This window comes from Bufo gargarizans, chromosome 3, assembly GCF_014858855.1.
Source record: "Bufo gargarizans isolate SCDJY-AF-19 chromosome 3, ASM1485885v1, whole genome shotgun sequence".
In the NCBI taxonomy this organism is placed as follows: Eukaryota; Metazoa; Chordata; class Amphibia; order Anura; family Bufonidae; genus Bufo; species Bufo gargarizans.
In genome coordinates this window covers 212,578,090-212,599,297 of record NC_058082.1, presented here as the reverse complement: position 1 = coordinate 212,599,297, position 21,208 = coordinate 212,578,090, and the positions used below count along the sequence as shown (strand labels likewise).

Sequence of the window (21,208 nt, the reverse complement as noted above, 5' to 3'; positions counted from 1 at the left end):
GGGTAACATACTTTTTCCACCTGCACTGTGAATGTTTACATGGTGTGTTCAATAAAAACATGGTAACATTTAATTCCTTGTGTGTTATTAGTTTAAGCAGACTGTGATTGTCTATTCTTGTGACTTAGATGAAGATCAGATCACATTTTATGAACAATTTGTGCAGAAATCCATATCATTCCAAAGGGTTCACATACTTTTTCTTGCAACTGTATAATGGATAAAAAATTTTGTGGACAATCAGTGAAGGAGTTAAAATGGCTGCTGTACATGCAATCCGTCCTCCTAAGGACATTTAAGGACAGCCTGTGCGAGAAGGCAAAGCACATAGCAGGCTCTTAATTCGCTGCCTGTAAGAGCAACAGTCCTCAAAAAGAGAAACAATATAAAATATTGTAATTTGATAAGTTTTAATGGCTAACTAAAATAAATGATAAGGAAAGCTTTCGAGACTGAGGTCCCTTCTTCAGGCCAGAAATGAAAAAAATCTCTAAAGAAACATGGATATACACAGGAAAGAACAGAAAAGGTGGAATAATAAGACCATTCCTTTGTTTGATGGTGTTTTGCAATGTATTACTCCATCTCTCTGTTCTTTCCTGTGTATATCCATGTTTCTTTATAGATTTTTTTCATTCCTGGCCTGAAGAAGGGATCTCAGTGCTTCAAAAGCTTGCCTTCTAAAATAATTTATTTTAGTTAGCCATTAAAAGGTATCAAATTACAATAATTTATATTGTTTCTCTTTTTGAGAGCATCAAGACAGTAAGGGTACTTTCACACTAGCGGCAGGACGGATCCGACAGGCTATTCACCCTGTCGGATCCGTTCTGACGCTATTTCGCAGTGCTGCCGCTCCGTCCCCATTGACTATAATGGGGACAGGGGCGGAGCTCCAGCGCAGCACGGAAGTTCGAGGTGAGAGGCCGCCGGACTAAAAAGTCGGACATGCAGTACTTTTAGTCCGGTGGCCTTTCTCTATGCACTGCCGTGCTGCGCCGGAGCTCTGCCCCCACCCATCCCAGTTATAGTCATAGTAGGGATGGAGCGGCGGTCCGGTGGAACGGCAAAATTGCGGCAGGACGGATCCGACAGGGTGAACAGCCTGTCGAATCAGTGTTGCCGCTAGTGTATAAATAGCCTAACCCAGCATGCCTACTACACAACAGAGCTATGCTTCCTGTTCCATTTAAAGGGTTAGTTCCAGTCCTGTGTTCTGCCTAGTACTGATTCCCAAGAGGTGGGGGATTTGGTCTTTGAATGCCCGTGTCATGCACTATGCCCTCTGGTCCTGTTCTAGGCATAACACAGTATGAGTGTTTTTCTTAAGAATATAAAAGGCTCGAGTTAATTTAGTAGAACTGCTGCACAAACTCCTTTAACAGTCATCATTCTCTTACTGCAGATGAACGACGATGATGCAATACAGCAGCCCATGCTTCACCAGTTCCGATAGCACAAGAACACTTATATATCTGTTGTAGGAAGTAACATAGGTATAAAGTTGACGGTTTAGTTATTGTTTGGCCCCAGTCAAGTACCAATGAAAACTGGAGGCATTGGGCGAATCAATACTATAAGACAGCATATCATGTTGGGATGCGCTAAAAAAGCAACAGCAGATCCTCTTGTTCTTATTTTATTAAAATAGCATATTCAACCACCATAAACTGATAATACTTTATTTTCTTTATCCAAGAGTACACCTGACAACACAATAGTGATTCAAAATATTCTTATTTATAATAGCTGCTTTTCAATTCAAATTTACAGCCTTGTGAACACTGAGGAGAACAAAAACTGGTTTAACGTAAAAACAATAAAAATAACTAAAACAAAGAAAAACCAACAAGGACACAAAGCTTCAGCACATATGTATCTTTTCACACTCTTCAACCCCTTTACCTGACGAGGGGTATAGCTAAATTGGCAGTATGTAAGAGTGGACTCTCTGACAAGGCTGCCACCGTATAATGCATAGAATGCATAAAATACAAACCATACTTTTTTAAAACATATATAAATAAAATTGGCATTTTTTTTAATCTCCTTTTTAGCTTCAGCTTCAAAACGAAACCAGTAATTTAAACCCGTTGTACTCAGCAGAGTCTGAAAAAGGACTTAATGGTGATTCTTAGCTGGCCCCACCACCAGCAATAGGGCTGACCTGTCCTTAGACAGTGGTCAAAAACAGTCACAGCAAGATATATAAAATGTGGAGATTTCCATGTATTTCCTACACTACTGTACATAGAAAGACAAATTTAAAAAGTGCAAGGCAATGTTTGCAGTTCTCAATATTATTAGGCACATCCATTCCTTTAAAGCAAGCTTCATAGGGAAATTCCAGTTTTATTCTTCATGATACCCCCTCAGGAGTCTCTCTTTTCTTGTAAAAGAAACAAAGGGGAAAGGGAGAACAAAAATTATATCCTGTAAACCATCAAGATAGCCTCTCTTCTGTATGGAGTGTTCAGTTATGTCGCATTCTACCTTTTTTTATTCTCGCCGGTTTCGGCTTAGGAATATATTGGTTGTTTGCTTGGTATTCAAGTTCTTTGCTAAAGTAGTGGATTGTTTTATTCAAGCCTTCCTCTAGTGGAACCTAGGAAGATAGAAAATTGGGAGAGAAAGACAAATGTTACCGTAGCTTTCTGAACTTGCACCAAATCAACCAGAACATTGAGTAATAAGTCCACTAGCCTGTGATGTGCTCAGTTCAAGGTCATTATTTTATTAACCTTTAGGACTAGGCCAATTTTCATTTTTGCCTCCCCTCTTTCCAAGAGCTATAACCTTTTTACTTTTCTGTATGCAGGCTTGTTTGTATGTTTGGGCGGCAAAAGTAGTGTTTTGTTTTTTTTGTTTTTTTTAATAGCACCATTAGAATTTTCCATAACTTCTATTAAAAAAAAGAGGGGGGAAATTATTTGTGGGGGGGAAATTTTAACCACACCCAAAAAACCACCAACCAATTCCTAAAATGTTTTTGGGGTTTATATATATATATATATATATATATATATATATATATATATATATATATATATATATATATATATATATATATATATAAAAAAAATTATATGACATGTCAATGGAATTCAGGGGCGGACTGGGAACTTAAAAGTGGCCCTGGAAAAGAAAACAAAGTGGTCCCATGTCGTAGGTTGGTCCAAATTGACAGAAGGTGGGGTAACCCAAGTAGACGGGGCCTGCAATACTGTAATTAAGCACAAAATTCCTCCTCTGCAGAACTAACCACCACAATGCAGCACAAAATACTTCCACCCAGAGGTCACACTACATTTTTTCAGGAACAGTAAAAATACTTCTCTTACTATTTTTGAGGTGTATTGTTAGCCGAGGAGTATGAAAGTTGCAATAATTCAAGTACATAATACATAGGTCTACACTTGTCCAGAACTGCATTGGAGGCGGTGTTCAGGGCCTCGGTTGCAGATTCTGTCAAAGAGACCAGACAAAAAAGCCTTGCATGTAGGACTTTTATGTGGTAAAAATACAGGATCCCGAACGGAAACTGAACCGACTTCATCATAGTCAGGAACAGAGCTGAACAGACTCCACCATCGGTTTGTGATGTTTCTAGTGCAGTGTGATAATCACACACATTGATACATCATACTCTGCTCTGTCACCTTGTTCTGCACTGGATGTTGGTGCTATCGTTTTCCACCATTCCTCTTTAGCTCGCACCTCTCCTCAGATAGAGGGCACCTCTCGCCCTGCTCTCCCGAGCACAGCAACTGCCCGGAAGCTAGCTCATCCTCCTTACAACTCCCGCTAGCTTCCCACTGCACGCTGATTAATGGCAGAAAAGTCTAAGGCATATTGGTACGCCTTAGGCCCCTTTCACACGGGCGAGAATTCCGTGCAGGTGCAATGCGTGAGGTGAAAGCATTGCACCCGCACTGAATCCGGACCCATTCACTTCAACTGGGCTGCGCAGATGAGCAGTGATTTTCACGCATCACTTGTGCGTTGTGTGAAAATCGCAGCATGTTCTATAGTCTGCGTTTTTCACGCAACGCAGGCCCCATAGAAATGAATGGGGATGAGTGAAAATCACAAGCCTCCGCAAGAAAGTGCGGATGCGGTGTGATTTTCACGCATGATTGCTAGGAGATGAGAGGGATGAAAGCAACACCGGACCCCATAAAAGTAAGTTCACTGTATTATTTTCCCTTATAACATGGTTATAAGGGAAAATAGTATTCTTAATACAGAATGCTTACTAAAATGTGGATTGAGGGGTTAAAAAATAAAAAAGAATTTACTCACCTTATCGCAGCTGGCATCGGCTTCTTCTTTCAGGACCTGCAAAAGGACCTTTGATGACGTAATCACGCTCATGGTGACATCAGCACAGGTCCTGCTGAATGAAGATAGAAGATTTCTATCTTCATTCGGCAGGACCTGCGCATCACGTCACCACGCTGTGAGCGCGATTACATCAAAGGTCCTTTTGCAGGTCCTGAAAGAAGAAGCAAGAAGACTATGCCAGCTGCGCGATCAATTGGATGAGGTGAGTTAATTTTTTTTATTTTTTAACGCCTCAAGCCACATTTTAGTAAGCATTCTGTATTAAGAATGTTATTATTTTCCTTTATAATCATGTTATAAGGGAAAATAATAAAACTTACAGAACACCTAACCCAAACCTGAACTTCAGTGAAGAAGTCCGGGTTCGGGTCTGGGTACCACATTCAGTTTTTTCTCAGGTGCGTGCAAAATACATTGCATTCGCACAGAAAAAAACTGAACATCGGAACGCAATCACAGTCAAAACTGACTGCAATTGCGTGCCTACTCGCGTGGTTTTCCCGCGATGCGCATGCGACGCATCCGGAGCAAATCCATGCGTTCTTGCGACCTCTGCTGCCACCCCCACCACAGTGTTCAACTGTATCATAGTCCTGTGGCCACTGGCCAGGTGCATAATTATGTGATGCTCCTAGCATTAACTAATTCTGAAAAGATCATATTGATATGTACCCAGTTGGCAGCCTTGAGGAGGGCTTTAGCTGCCCCCTGTGCCATCAGCAAATGTCTATGTAGGGTCTATGGCCAGTCCACCATTAATAGAATTACAGTCATAACCAAAACAGTTTGTCAATATTTTACAACTTTTAAAGAAATAAAATCTTTGAAAAAAAAAATCTAAAATTCCTTTGCATTACCATATTCTAACTTTTTCTATCTACAGAGGTATGCGAGAGCTCAATTTCTGCAGGATGGGATTTAATTTTTATTGGTATTATTTTGAAGTACATTGGACATTTTTTTCAGAAGATGAGGTCACCAAAAAACTGAGATTTGAGCATTTTTATTTTTTTCTGTAGGAGTTCACTGTGCAAACTGTTTTTCCAGCATGCAATCTCTTAATCGCTTATAGCATAGACTACTGCTGGCAAGGCTTAATAGGCAGTTTCTAATGGCAGGCCTGGGAGTCTTCAAAAGGCCCCAAGCTGCCATAGCAACCAAGTGACACCCTGCTATTTCACTGTAGGGGTCCCGATAAGAGGTCAGAAGGAGCACCCCTCAATCAGCGGCATCTCAGGGGGTCAAATGACTGGGACTGGAGTTATCTCTGCTCCCAGTCATTACCGGCATGTGTGAGCTGTATCACACAGGTCATACTGCCCTCCTGCAGCGCTTACATATGTCACATAAGCGGCCTGGAAGAAGTTAATGTAAGGAGCTGTCTACAACATCCTCTTTACGGAATTGATGACACGCACCTTTTTCACTGCTATTAATTAGAGAAAAAAAAGGAAATTCTAACCTTTCACAGAATACAGAAACTGGAAAACATGTCATACTCCTATAAATCACATAGGTTTATGCCCCACTTTACATACCACAGGTTCCCACCCAAGCAAAAGCTTGGCCTTCCTGATGTCTGGTTTTCGCCTTTGTGGATCATCTTGAGCTTCTGAAAGAAACTGTATTTCTCCACCACTCCCTATAAAGAAAGAACATGCACTCAACACACATTTAATAATGCACAAATCATGAAACATCAACAATTGTCAACTGCAGTATAATACTGTCCAAGGTTACGGCGACCCATGACATTATTCTACCAATGCAGGGATGCATAACCGTTTCTGGTCAAAAACTGAACCGATTCCAAGAGCCAAGAAAAAAATAAATAAAAAAATTTAAAAAGGGGTATTACCACGTGGGACATTTTTGGCATATTATAAGTATACGACAAATATAGGATATGTGCCAGTTGCACTTCCACATATTGGGAGATACGGGGTGACCTCCTCTCCCATTTATACTCCAGAAAGAAAAAGCATGCAAGTGGCTCTCCTCCTTTTAGTTGTGTAATTTACTCCAAATTAGCAAAATGTTTCATTGTTCCCATAAACTATAATGAAGATGCCAGAAGGGTTAACAATCTAAAAGTACTTGTCTGTCACAAAGAGTTAACTGTCTAGCTGTGTGAATGGTACTTTTTACTTTCACTTAATGCCAGTCATCTAATAAACCTTATCTCTAAACTACCAGAGGTCATAAACACTCATTACACTTGAATAAAAAAAAATGCCCCCAAGAGTGTATATAGCCTTCAACCCCTTCTACCCCAGGCCATTTTTTGCAAATCTGACATGTGTCACTTTATGTGGTAATAGCTTTGGAACACTTACTTAGCCAAGCCATTCTGAGATTGTTTTCTCGTGACACATTGTACTTCATGATGGTCATAAATTTGAGTCAATATATCACCTTTATTTATGAAAAAATCCCAAATTTACCAAAACTTTTGAAAAATTAGTAATTTTCAAAAATGAGATTTTTGTAGATTTAGCAGTAAAATCTTTCTCGCTCTTCATTGGGGACACAGAAACCTTTGTTATAGCTATGTCCTCTAGGAGGCGTTGACACTAGGCAGAAGTTGTTAGCTCCTCCCACGGCAGCTATACCCCCTCCAGCCTGGAGAGAGAGAGCTTCAGTTTGTGTACAAGCAGTAAGAAAGGCAAGTTAACCAACGAAAAAACGTGGAACACCAACAATGCCAACGAACTACAACGGGGTTCTAACCGGCACTGCTGCAACTGTGGCCGAACAACAATACTGGGTGGGTGCTGTGTCCCCCAATGAAGAGCGAGAAAGAGTATTTACTTGTAAGTCTACAAAAATCTCATTTTCTCGCCCCCATATTCATTGGGGGACACAAAAACTGTTGGACTTCCAAAAGCAGTCCACAGGGAGGGAGAAACCACAGACCCATGGAAGCAAGCGACCCAGCAGGCATCTAAGAAACTGCCGCATGCAAGGCCAGGCAGATCAAGCAGCGTCCGCCGATGAATAAGTATGCACCTGGTAGAATTTGTGAATGTGTGTAAGGAGGACCACGTAGCCGCCTTGCACCACTCTGCGGCCGAAGCATGATTTATCCGAGCCCAAGAAGCGCCCACCGCTCTGGTGGAGAGAGCAGTGACACCTAATGGCCGAACCCTGCTCCGGGCGCGATAAGCTTCAGCAATTGCAGACCGAATCCAATGTGCAATTGCCACCTTGGAGGCCGCCAATCCCTTGTGAGGTTTTTATGGGCCCCAGAAGATGCTGGAAAAGCTGTGTCCCCCAGGATAGAAAGCGCCGACACCTGACCCTTCAAGGAACTAAGGGCCAAACCGAGGTCCAACCCTGATTGTAGAAAGGATAGGACAGTGGGGAGAGAAAAAACAAAACAAAAAAAAAAAAACATAGTGAGGGGATGTGCCAGCTTTCACAGAAGCCTAGGAAGGACAGGCTTCCAGGCTTGAATCATAGTGTGGATGACGTCCGTCGAAAACCCTCTCTGCGTCAGAATGGCGGTTTCAATAGCCACGCCGTCAAACGAAAAAACCTTAAAGGCTGATGCAAGACCGGACCCTGTGAAAGAAAGTCGTCTCTGAGTGGCAGTGACCAAGGGACGTCTCCTAGAAGGAGAACGAGGTCGGCGTACCACACGCAACAGGGCCAATTCGGAGCAACTAGGTTTGTCGGAATGCCCTCCATCTTGAGCTTCCGTAGAACCCTTGGTAGGAGGGGAAAGGGGGGGGGGGGAGAACAAGTAAAGGAGGGAGAACTCCTCCCAAGGAGATATCAGGGCGTCCACGCCACATGCTTCCGGATCTCTTGCTCGGGAGAGAAAGGTGGGAAGCTTCCGTGTAGATAGCGTTAGCACACCCAGGACCAATGGAAGGATTCCCTGTAGAAAGAGGAATGTGGTGGGCGCGACAGCCCACCAGTCGGGACCGGAGCATATCTGGAATGGAAGGCCACAAAACGAATACCCCGTGCAAATGCAGATGAGGGAAGGTAGTAACGTAGGAGCTACCAAGGCTTGCAGGGTGGCTATGAACCAAGAGCCAGAGGAGGAAAAAGACAGAAGGAGAAGAATAGGCTAGGTCTAAAAGCCCATTCCCCAACTGAGACTGGCGCTATACAGAAGTAGCCAAGGTTGAGTCGCTGTGTAAAAACCTCCGCCTGAGGAGGAAGCCAGGCAAGGGGAGTCACACCATATTGCTAGCCCCATACCCCAGCAGAGGGGGCCACCCGCAGAGGCCACCAAATTCAGTGCTAGAAGAATCCACCGCCTGACGAAGGAGCTGTGCAGTAAGAACCCTAGTAATTTAGTGGTAACGCAAATACCACTCCCACAGTAACATAGTACATAAGGCAGAAAAAAGACATTTGTCCATCCAGTTCGTCCTGTTATCCTGCAAGTTGATCCAGAGGAAGGCCAAAAAAAAAAACACCCTGTGAGGTAGAAGCCAATTTTCCCCACTTTAGAGCTAACCTTAAAACTCTACCTGGAAGGGTGCTGAATAGGAACAACTGCCAAGCTAGCGCCAGGGTAGGACCCCTACCTGAGGGGGGATGTCCCACTGCAGCGACCACGAACTCTAGCACTAGCATAAAAGATGCACCAGTGGAGAACACGCTGTAGTAGCTAAACCAGAGTGCCAGCAGAACCACTTTCCCAGAGAAGGAGGAGTGGTGGATAGAGAATACAGAGACAGTGAAAACACACGACTCGCTGGAATGTACTCACCATATGTGCAATGGTGTACACACTACGTATTGATGCGGACAATATCATGACCGACTGGAACAGTGGAGGCCCATGGAGATGGGGAGTCTCTAGGACACATAAGTGATGCTAGGTAACCCCCTGAGAAGACAGAGGATGTTATAATCATGCCCAAAACCAGCGCCAAAAGCAAAGAAGGATACAATGAGGAATAGCCACCGTATCCACTGGCAGCACCCATATACCACTAGAGAAAGAGTACCGGGCACCCGGGGGTACCGACTGTTGCCACGCCCCACTTGTGAAATAAGCAAAGTCACCTAGAGCCCTGGCGTAGTTGAACTGCGGCATCCCAAGATGTTTAGTTATTCCCCCGCTAGTGGATCACTTGTGGAAGGAGTTAAAGCAACAGGAAGCACGGTGATGTGCAACACTCTGCCTATGGAAAGGGATAACGCGGCAGTCGGGACAGTATCCAATGGCAGTGCAATTACCCTACCTATTGAAGGTGGAATGCATACGGCAAGTACTTAAGCACGGCCGATCGTGTGGGCGGTGACCCCCCCGGAGAGGCGCGCCCGGTGTAAGGGGCGGATTATGGCAGTAGGAATCGGTGAGCGGGAGCCTGCTCCGCTCCCTGCATAGTCCCGGTCCACAGCGGTGCGCTCGGCCTCCCACTGTGTTGAAGCGCCTGCCAGGGGATATGGCCATTAACTCCCTAATTGCCCTTGTAGTCGTCGGCCTACAGGGGGAGTGAGAGGGAATGCTTTTTGGGGTCCTGGGCTACGATAAATGAACCCCTGTGCCTGTTACCCCCTGAAAACTATTGCCACCGAGGGGGGGGGGGGTTAAACATACTTACCTAGTCCCGTGTACTCACCTCATCTTCATCCTCTTCTCTTCACCCTCCCTAAGTGGACCCACGAGGTCACCTTTTCCAGCAGGGTCACCTCCTTAGCAGCTGGCACCGGAGTGGCAGGAGTCTGGCATGGCGGGAGGGACTTTTTCTTTGGCGGACCTAGGTGACCCCGTGGCTGGCGGGAAGCAGGGGAGCTGGGCAGCCCTGGATCCTTCTTTTGCTTCTGTGGGGAGGTCGAGCAGTGAGGCACTCAGACATCGTCCTTGCTCCCCGGGATAACAGAGAGGCTGGGCGACTGTTTCCCAAACCTAAAAGGGAAAAAGGAAAAAATTAAAAGAATCGGCTAAAGCTAAAACTAAAGCTCTCTCTCCAGGCTGGAGGGGGTATAGCTGCCGTGGGAGGGGCAAACAACTTCTGCCTAGTGTCAACGCCTCCTAGAGGACATAGCTATACCCACGGTTTCTGTGTCCCCCAATGAATATGGGCGAGAAAGTTCAATTTCTCTGCTTTTAAAACAAAGTAAAACCTCATAAAATATTACTTAACATTCCCCATATGTCTACTTTATGTTGGCATCATTTTGTAAATGTCATTTTATTTTTTTAGGAAATTAAAAAGGCTTAAAATTTTAGAAGCAATTCTTAAAATTTCCAAAAAACACTTTTTAACCACTTCAGCCCCGCTAGGTGAAACCCCCTTCATGACCAGGCCACTTTTTACACTTCGGCACTACACTACTTTCACAGTTTATCGCTCGGTCATGCAACTTACCACCCAAATGAATTTTACCTCCTTTTCTTCTCACTAATGGAGCTTTCATTTGGTGGTATTTTATTGCTGCTGACATTTTTACTTTTTTTGTTATTAATCAAAATGTAACGATTTTTTTGCAAAAAAAATGACATTTTTCCCCTTTAGCTGTGAAATTTTGCAAAAAAAACGACATCCATATATAAATTTTTCGCTAAATTTATAGTTCTACATGTCTTTGATAAAAAAAAATGTTTGGGCAAAAAAAAAATGGTTTGGGTAAAAGTTATAGCATTTACAAACTATGGTACAAAAATGTGAATTTCCGCTTTTTGAAACGGCTCTGATTTTCTGAGCACCTGTCATGTTTCCTGAGGTTCTACAATGCCCAAACAGTAGAAAAACCCCACAAATGACCCCATTTCGGAAAGTAGACACCCTAAGGTATTCGCTGATGGGCATAGTGAGTTCATAGAACTTTTTATTTTTTGTCACAAGTTAGCGGAAAATGATGATGATTTTTTTATTTTTATTTTTTTCTTACAAAGTCTCATATTCCACTAACTTGCGACAAAAAATAAAAAATTCTAGGAACTCACCATGCCCCTCACAGAATACCTTGGGGTGTCTTCTTTCCAAAATGGGGTCACTTGTGGGGTAGTTATACTGCCCTGGCAATTTAGGGGCCCAAATGTGTGAGAAGTACTTTGTAATCAAAATCTGTAAAAAATGACCGGTGAAATCCGAAAGGTGCACTTTGGAATATGTGCCCCTTTGCCCACCTTGGCATCAAAAAAGTGTCACACATCTGGTATCGCCGTACTCAGGAGAAGTTGGGGAATGTGTTTTGGGCTGTCATTTTACATATACCCATGCTGGGTGAGAGAAATATCTTGGCAAAAGACAACTTTTCCAATTTTTTTATACAAAGTTGGCATTTGACCAAGATATTTTTCTCACCCAGCATGGGTATATGTAAAATGACACCCCAAAACACATTGCCCAACTTCTCCTGAGTACGGCGATACCAGATGTGTCACACTTTTTTGCTGCCAAGGTGGGCAAAGGGGCACATATTCCAAAGTGCACCTTTCGGATTTTGCAGGGCATTTTTTACACATTTTGATTGCAAAGTTCTTCTCACACATTTGGGCCCCTAAATTGCCAGGGCAGTATAACTACGCCACAAGTGACCCCATTTTGGAAAGAAGACACCCTAAGGTATTCCGTGAGGGGCACTGCGAGTTCCTAGAATTTTTTATTTTTTGTCACAAGTTAGCGGAAAATGATGATTTTTTTTTTTTTCTCTTTTTTCCTTACAAAGTCTCATAGTCCACTAACTTGCGACAAAAAAATAATTCTAGGAACTCGCCATGCCCCTCACGGAATACCTTGGGGTGTCTTCTTTCCAAAATGGGGTCACTTGTGGCGTAGTTATACTGCCCTGGCAATTTAGGGGCCCAAATGTGTGAGAAGTACTTTGTAATCAAAATCTGTAAAAAATGACCGGTGAAATCCGAAAGGTGCACTTTGGAATATGTGCCCCTTTGCCCACCTTGGCATCAAAAAAGTGTCACACATCTGGTATCGCCGTACTCAGGAGAAGTTGGGGAATGTGTTTTGGGCTGTCATTTTACATATACCCATGCTGGGTGAGAGAAATATCTTGGCAAAAGACAACTTTTCCAATTTTTTTATACAAAGTTGGCATTTGACCAAGATATTTTTCTCACCCAGCATGGGTATATGTAAAATGACACCCCAAAACACATTGCCCAACTTCTCCTGAGTACGGCGATACCAGATGTGTCACACTTTTTTGCTGCCAAGGTGGGCAAAGGGGCACATATTCCAAAGTGCACCTTTCGGATTTTGCAGGGCATTTTTTACACATTTTGATTGCAAAGTTCTTCTCACACATTTGGGCCCCTAAATTGCCAGGGCAGTATAACTACCCCACAAGTGACCCCATTTTGGAAAGAAGACACCCCAAGGTATTCCGTGAGGGGCATGGCGAGTTCCTAGAATTTTTTATTTTTTGTCGCAAGTTAGTGGAATATGAGACTTTGTAAGGAAAAAAGAAAAAAAAAGAAAAATCATCATTTTCCGCTAAATTGTGACAAAAAATAAAAAATTCTAGGAACTCGCCGTGCCCCCCACGGAATACCTTGGGGTGTCTTCTTTCCAAAATGGGGTCACTTGTGGCGTAGTTATACTGCCCTGGCAATTTAGGGGCCCAAATGTGTAAGAAGTACCTTGAAATCAAAATGTGTAAAAAATGGCCTGCGAAATCCGAAAGGTGCCCCTTTGCCCACCTTGGCTGCAGAAAAGTGTCACACATGTGGTATCGCCGTACTCAGGAGAAGTTGGGCAATGTGTTTTGGGGGGTCATTTTACATATACCCATGCTGGGTGAGAGAAATATCTTGGCAAAAGACAACTTTTCCCATTTTTTTTATACAAAGTTGGCATTTGACCAAGATATTTTTCTCACCCAGCATGGGTATATGTAAAATGACACCCCAAAACACATTCCCCAACTTCTCCTGAGTACGGCGATACCACATGTGTGACACTTTTTTGCAGCCTAGATGCGCAAAGGGGCCCAAATTCCTTTTAGGAGGGCATTTTTAGACATTTGGATCCCAGACTTCTTCTCACACTTTCGGGCCCCTAAAAAGCCAGGGCAGTATAAATACCCCACATGTGACCCCACTTTGGAAAGAAGACACCCCGAGGTATTCAATGAGGGGCATGGCGAGTTCCTAGAATTTTTTTTTTTTTGCATAAGTTAGCGGATATTGATTTTTTTTGTTTTTTTTCTCACAAAGTCTCACTTTCCGCTAACTTAGGACAAAAATTTCAATCTTTCATGGACTCAATATGCCCCTCACGGAATACCTTGGGGTGTCTTCTTTCCGAAATGGGGTCACATGTGGGGTATTTATACTGCCCTGGCTTTTTAGGGGCCCTAAAGCGTGAGAAGTCTGGAATATAAATGTCTAAAAATGTTTACGCATTTGGATTCCGTGAGGGGTATGGTGCGTCCATGTGAGATTTTATTTTTTGACACAAGTTAGTGGAATATGAGACTTTGTAAGAAAAAACAAAAACAAACAAAAAATGTCCGCTAACTTGTGCCAAAAAAAAAAATGGCTGAATGGAGCCTTACCAGGGGGGGAGTGATCAATGACAGGGGGGTGATCAATGACAGGGGGGTGATCACCCATATAGACTCCCTGATCACCCCCCTGTCATTGATCACCCCCCCTGTAAGGCTCCATTCAGACGTCCGCATGATTTTTACGGATCCATGGATCGGATCCACAGAACGCATGCGGACGTCTGAATGGAGCCTTACAGGGGGGTTATCAATGACAGGGGGTGATCAGGGTAATCAGGGTGATCACCCCCCTGTCACTGATCACCCCCCCTGTAAGGCTCCATTCAGACATCCGCATGATTTTTTACGGATCCATGGATACATGGATCGGATCCACAGAACGCATGCGGACGTCTGAATGGAGCCTTACAGGGGGGTTATCAATGACAGAGGGTGATCAGGGTGATCACCCCCCTGTCACTGATCACCCCCCCTGTAAGGCTCCATTCAGACATCCGCATGATTTTTTACGGATCCATGGATACATGGATCGGATCCACAGAACGCATGCGGACGTCTGAATGGAGCCTTACAGGGGGGTTATCAATGACAGGGGGTGATCAGGGTAATCAGGGTGATCACCCCCCTGTCACTGATCACCCCCCCTGTAAGGCTCCATTCAGACATCCGCATGATTTTTTACGGATACATGGATCGGATCCACAGAACGCATGCGGACGTCTGAATGGAGCCTTACAGGGGGGTTATCAATGACAGAGGGTGATCAGGGTAATCAGGGTGATCACCCCCCTGTCACTGATCACCCCCCCTGTAAGGCTCCATTCAGACGTCCGCATGATTTTTACGGATACATGTCTGGGTTACGGATACATGGATCGGATCCGTAAAAATCATGCGGACGTCTGAATGGAGCCTGACAGGGGGGTGATCAATGACAGGGGGGTGATCAATGACAGGGGGTGATCAGGGAGTGTATATGGGTGATCACCCGCCTGTCATCGATCACCCCCCTGTAAGGCTCCATTCAGACGTCCGCATGATTTTTACGGATCCATGGATACATGGATCGGATCCGTAAAAATCATGCGGACGTCTGAATGGAGCCTGACAGGGCGGTGATCAATGACAGGGGGTGATCAGGGAGTGTATATGGGTGATCACCCGCCTGTCATTGATCACCCCCCTGTAAGGCTCCATTCAGACGTCCGCATGATTTTTACGGATCCATGGATACATGGATCGGATCCGTAAAAATCATGCGGACGTCTGAACGGAGCCTGACAGGGCGGTGATCAATGACAGGGCGGTGATCAATGACAGGGGGGTGATCAGGTGATCAGGGAGTTTATATGGGGTGATCAGGGGTTTATAAGGGGTTAATAAGTGACGGGGGGGGGGGGGGGGGTGTAGTGTGGTGTTTGGTGGGACTGTACTGACCTACCTGAGTCCTCTGGTGGTCGATCCTAACAAAAGGGACCACCAGAGGACCAGGTAGGAGGTATATTAGACGCTGTTATGAAAACAGCGTCTAATATACCTGTTAGGGGTTAAAAAATTCGGATCTCCAGCCTGCCAGCGAACGATCGCCGCTGGCAGGCTGGAGATCCACTCGCTTACCTTCTGTTCCTGTGAGCGCGCGCGCAGTTCACAGGAAATCTCGCGTCTCGCGAGAAGACGCGTATATGCGTCCAGGAGGAATAAAGCAACCACCTCCCGGACGCATATACGCGTACGGCGGTCGGGAGGTGGTTAAGGACCAGTTCAGGTCTGAAGTCACTTTGTGGGGCTTACATAGTGGAAACCACCCATAAATGACCCCATTGCAAAACTACAGCCCTCAAGTTACTCAAAACTGATTTTACAAAGTTTTTTTTAACCCTTTAGGTGTTCCACAAGAATTAAAAGGAAAATGGAGATGATTAAAATGGAAAATCTGCCAAAAAAGTAAAATTTAGAAATTTCAATTTTTTTCTTTAACACATCGAGGGTTAACAGCCAAACAAAACTCAATATTTATTGCACACTTCTTTTTTTTTTTCCCTTTACTTAAAACTTAACTTTTTTTATTTTTTTTTTTTCTAAACTTTATTTCTGTGCTGTAGAAGGCAGGTCCCGATGCCGTGCAGGCTGCCCGCCTGTGCATGGCATCTGGCTGCCTTGTCACCCATCGTGTCCCCCGCCACAGCAGCGCAGGAACCGATGAGCTCCTTCACCAGCCGCATGCACCTTCTATGCCGCGGTCAGCACTGACCGCGGCATAGAAGTGGTTAATCCACCGGCATCGGCTTTTACAGCGTTGCCGGTGGATACAGCAGGGGCCCGGCTATCAGGGACTGCTGGGCCCCTGCAGTGATCGGGCATGCACCGCTCTGGTGCCCGCCCGATCACCATGACAGTAGTATATCAAAATGCTGCAAGTCACTTGCCGCCATGACGTACTATTATGTCATATGTCGGGAAGGGGTTAAACACAAAGGACAAGCTAATATTATGTCCTGTGGACAGTGGTGTAGTGACTACAGTAGTAATAAAGTACGTTTGCCCTTTCAACCAACATTTATTACTGGTCTTCACCTTCCCAACGATGGCAGAGGTGACATTCATTAGGCCCCTTTCACACGGGCGAGTTTTCCGCACGGGTGCAATGCGTGAGGTGAACGCATTGCTCCCGCACTGAATCCGGACCCATTCACTTCAATGGGGGTGTGCAGATGAGCAGTGATTTTCACGCATCACTTGTGCATTGCATAAAAAAGTAGCAGCATGTTCTCTATTCTGTGTTTTTCACGCAACACAGGCCACATAAGAAATGAATGGGGATGCATGGAAATCGCAAGCATCCGCAAGCAAGTGCGGATGCGGTGCGATTTTCACACATGGTTGCTAGGAGATGATAGTAATGAGCAACCCCATCAAAGTCTTTATCCCTTATACTTATAACATTGTTATAAAGGAAAATAATAGCATTCTTAATACAGAATGCTTACTAAAATCTGGCTTGAGGGGTTAAAAAATAAAAATAAAAAATTATTAAACTCACCTCATCCTGTTGTTCGCGCAGCCGGCATAGTCTTCTTTCTTCTTCTTTCAGGACCTACAAAAGGACCTTTGATGACGTAATCGCGCTCACCACGTGAGCGTGGTGACATCAGCGCAGGTCCTGCTGAATGAAGATAGAAGGATCTTACGTCAAAGGTCCTTTTGCAGGGCCTGAAAGAAGACGATGCCGGCTGCGCGAACAAGTGGATGAGGAGAGTTCATTTTTATTTTTTAACCAAAGCATTTTGTATTAAGAATGCTATTATTTTCCTTTATAACCATGTTATAAGGGAAAATAATAAAATGAATAGAACACCTGAAGAAGTCTGGGTTCGGGTCTGGGTACCACATTCAGTTTTTTTTCACGCGCGTGCAAATTGCACTTGCGCAGAAAAAACTGAACATCGGAACGCAATCGCAGTCAAAACTGACTGCAATTGTGTGCCTACTTGCTCGGTTTTCCGTAATGCACACTTGACGCATCTGGAGCAAATCCGGGATGCCCGTCTGAAAGAGGCCATAGAGTGGCCTGCACAAGAGTCATATCTCAACTCTATCGCATGCCTGAGGGCTGAGTCATAAGACATGGGAATATGCCTTACAACTTAGCACACCTCTCTAAGATCTACAGACGTTACAGGGGGAAATTTCTCTCAAGTACCTCAAATAATGGACATCTTGAACATCTGCAAATGATTTTTTGATGCAAGCAAACAGCTCAACAGAATATTTAACTGCAATAATTCCAACATTATCAACGTAATGACGATAATTGTGGTATCAATACTATCAAAGACATTTATCAACAATTAATATAGAGACAGTAAATTCAGTCTTATGGCATGCATAGAAGAGCACAGTGGTGACAAGCAAGTCCCCAACAGCCGTCCCTGAGGTCGGTGGGAAATTACTCATCTAATCAACAACTGGCAGGATTTCTCAAGGGGGGACAGGACTCACCAACAAGGTGTTTAATTAATCTGGCAAATTCCAGGATGGTGTGCTCTTCTGGGTTTCCCTGTGGAGGAGAACATAGATTACATCTGTAATTGCAATTTATAATTACTAACTTCACTGCTGAAGTGAATTTATGATTAACTTCAAACTTTTTTCTTACGGTTATTCAGTCTTCATTTTATTGAGAAAAATAAAAATAGTAAATGGACGTATGATGCACAAACTAATGAGATTGTAGATGATGAGTCACGTAACATTGAGTTCAATGTACTGCCCACCTTACTGATGTTGACCATGCTGTCCTAGATCTGCATGAAGGCTGCCCTCTACAATGGTCCAGCACTCATTCTATCTCTCGTAGGTGTTTGAAATAAAAGCCTGATGCTACAGAGGTACAATGTCTACCTAATAGGAGAGTGGGCCTGTATCTCTGTGTATGGGGCAGCACTTTCAGATCCACTTTAAAGGTAGTCTCTCATCTGGTTACCCGTTACCACTGCTGAACAGGTGCTCGGGTAAGAAGTCTAAATATCCTTATGTATGTGATCAGAAACTAAGCACAAGAGAGAAAATTATCTTTTTTTCTCACTTACTCATATGCTAACGAATCTCTAAAGGGGTTGTGCCACGAATACAACTCATCTGCTATGCACAGTGTCCCCCAGCGGTCATGAGAACGTGGGTTTGTAAGTGCTGCAAGAGAATGGAGCAGTGGTGCACATGCGTGTCCTCCGCACCAGTCACTTCTATGGAATAGCTGCAAACACTGTACTTGGCATTGCACTTATGGGAGTGCCAGCGGTTGGACCCCAGTGACCAAACACGTAATCCCTATCCTGTGTATAGGGGATAATTGTTAAAAGTGGTACAACTCCTTAAAGGAAATGCGTCACCAAACATGTTATCTGCCAGTTAAAACCAGATAGTAACACATATTCTTTTGTTCTAATCTGCTTTTATCTTTTTTGATTCTGTTTCCTGCACACGATTATGGGGGCGACCATCTTGCCTGAGCTTTTCTTAACAGCATTTAAAAAGTTGGGCCATAGACACAATGTTCAGGAAGGGACCTTATTGACTTCTAATGGAGAGTTTTCTAGGCATGGTCTGTGACCTGTGCAGAGTTTAGGAGAGAGCTGATAAGCTGCGATATCACCTACTGTGAATGGTGATTCAGGTGTTGTCTGTACACACAGAGGTGATATAATGAGGCTGTAATGATACAGAGATAATTGCGGATCTGTACAGACCAAGAAGTGGCGCCAATTATTAGGCTTAGGGTACTTTCACACTTGCGTTTTTCTTTTCCGGCATAGAGTTCTATCCTAGGAGCTCAATACCGGAAAAGAACTGATCAGGTATATCCCCATGCATTCTGAATGGAGAGTAATCCGTTCAGGATGCATCAGGATGTCTTCAGTTCAGTCGTTTTGACTGATCAGGCAAAAGAGAAAACCGTAGCATGCTACGGTTTTATCTCCGGCGAAAAAAACTGAAGACTTGCCTGAATGCAGGATCGGGCATTTTTCCCCATAGGAATGTATTAATGCCGGAATGCCGGATCCGTACTTCCGGCCTGCGAATACGCAGACCGGTAAAAATGTGAAAAAAAAAAATACAAGATGGATCCGTCTGTCCGCATGACGCGGATCCGTTCTTGCAATGCGTTTGTGAGACGGATCCGCATCCGGATGCGTCTCACAAATGCTAACAGTCACATCCAAATCGGCAGATCTGGCGGGCAGTTCCGACGATGGAACTGCCCGCCGGATCACACTGCCGCAAGTGTGAAAGTAGCCTTAGAGTGGCCAACGCAAAAACTCCAGGAATTTATGCTTATTGTTTAGATATTGACATGGAAAATTAAAAACCACCAAAAATTCTTTAAAAATGTGTTTAACATAAAAAAGTGATTTAAACGATAGGTCATTTTCTGCATTTCCCTTTAAAACGGCTCAGTCACCTGGATTAACCTGGTAGGGTTGTGGACACTGATTAAAACGATACCCATCTTATCTGTAGGTAGTAGCGTTGTGGAGAATTTTGAATTGTTATAAATATGTTGATGAGTCACTGGAGCACCAGGAGGCGGGCTTATTTAGTTAGAGCACCGCTCCAGCAACGCCTATGGTGCTCCATACTGATGCCCCTCTTCTTAAAATCACGTCCCCCTCCCTTTAGATTGACACCTATGGTCTAGCGCCGAGATCTTGCGCCTGCTCACGCGGCTTGAAGACGACCGTACCGCCACTTCCGGGTTCAATGACATGAATGATGCGTGTGCAGTATGCTTCTTCGCTCATAGGGATGTTCTAGACAGCGAGTGCGCAGGCAGTGAAGCACAAAGGGCACTGTTTAAACTGAATAAGCCCGCCTCCTGGTGCTCCAATAGCTAATTAGCATATTTATAAAAGTTCAAATTTCTCCACAATGCTACCGCGTACAGATAAAAGATAGGTATTGATTTAATCAGTGGCAGCAACCAGGCTATATGCCTGCTTGTATAGGGTTGATCCAGCTGAGCATTCTCTCATCTCTGAAATGTCTTGCATTATTGTTGACAACCAAACCCGTCCCATGGATTGACGTTTTCTGCTTTAGTTGATGTCCTTTCCAGGAGACCCCAATCAGGAGTAGGAAGGAAGGGATTGCCACTGATAACACCACACTTTAGAGATAAGAGAACGCCCAGCCGGCACTTAATGATTCATTACCATAGGTCGACTGAATAAAGTTCAGTTCAAAATGAACTGAACTTAAAGTACTTTATATTACGTTTATTTGCTTTGTTTCAAATTAATATTACAGCAGAAAGGGATACTTACCAGATTCACAGGACTGCTGACATTGCTGTTCATTAAACCCACAAGCCCATTGACCAAGTCACTGCGAGAGAGAAGAACCAGTACATTATTAGTTCCCATGTTTATGAATATCTGAGATTAGGTACTACTACCACCAGCATTGCTATACTACTTCCTCAGCAGACCGGGGACATCTGCTTAATGCAACCAACCCAGGCCACATCACTATATACCTATTGGCCAAGTACTGCAGCCTGTACACAAGGCATGAGTAAGTTAGTTCAGAGCGCCTGGTGCGACTACTCAGCGTACACAGTTCTCTGGTTCACTCCCTATTGAGAATCAGCACCGGTTATTTGCACCCCCCAACATTGCATGGTCTGAATAGAATATTGGGGAGTCAAAACTAAGGGCACCAATTGCTTGGAAATAGGAGTATGGCGATGATAGATTAGGAAAAATAGAAATAAAAATAAAGGTAAAGATGGCTGAAAAAGTCACCTTAACCAGCTTGCCTCTTCTCTGCCCTCAAAATGATTGAAATTCTGCTTTAAAGGGAACCTGTCACCGGGATTTTGTGTATAGAGCTGAGGACATGGGTTGCTAGATGGCCGCTAGCACAT

The 21,208-nt window shown here is 44.1% G+C and overlaps 1 protein-coding gene across 3 annotated transcripts in view; it reads right to left on the bottom strand.

The window, feature by feature from the left end:
- Positions 1–1,668: 1,668 nt before the first annotated feature.
- Positions 1,669–21,208, bottom strand: part of UXS1 (UDP-glucuronate decarboxylase 1) — a 94,636-nt gene continuing 75,096 nt past the window's right edge. For 2 of the 3 annotated variants that reach the window (XM_044284609.1, XM_044284610.1), the window contains exons 12-15: positions 20,607–20,667; positions 17,785–17,842; positions 5,883–5,986; positions 1,669–2,605 (exon numbers count right to left, since the gene is read on the bottom strand). In XM_044284609.1, coding sequence (XP_044140544.1) covers positions 2,474–2,605; positions 5,883–5,986; positions 17,785–17,842; positions 20,607–20,667 — 355 coding nt within the window. In that variant the 3' untranslated portion in view covers positions 1,669–2,473. The remainder of the gene's footprint in view (positions 2,606–5,882; positions 5,987–17,784; positions 17,843–20,606; positions 20,668–21,208) is intronic. The other variant, XM_044284611.1, reaches the window with a different exon arrangement.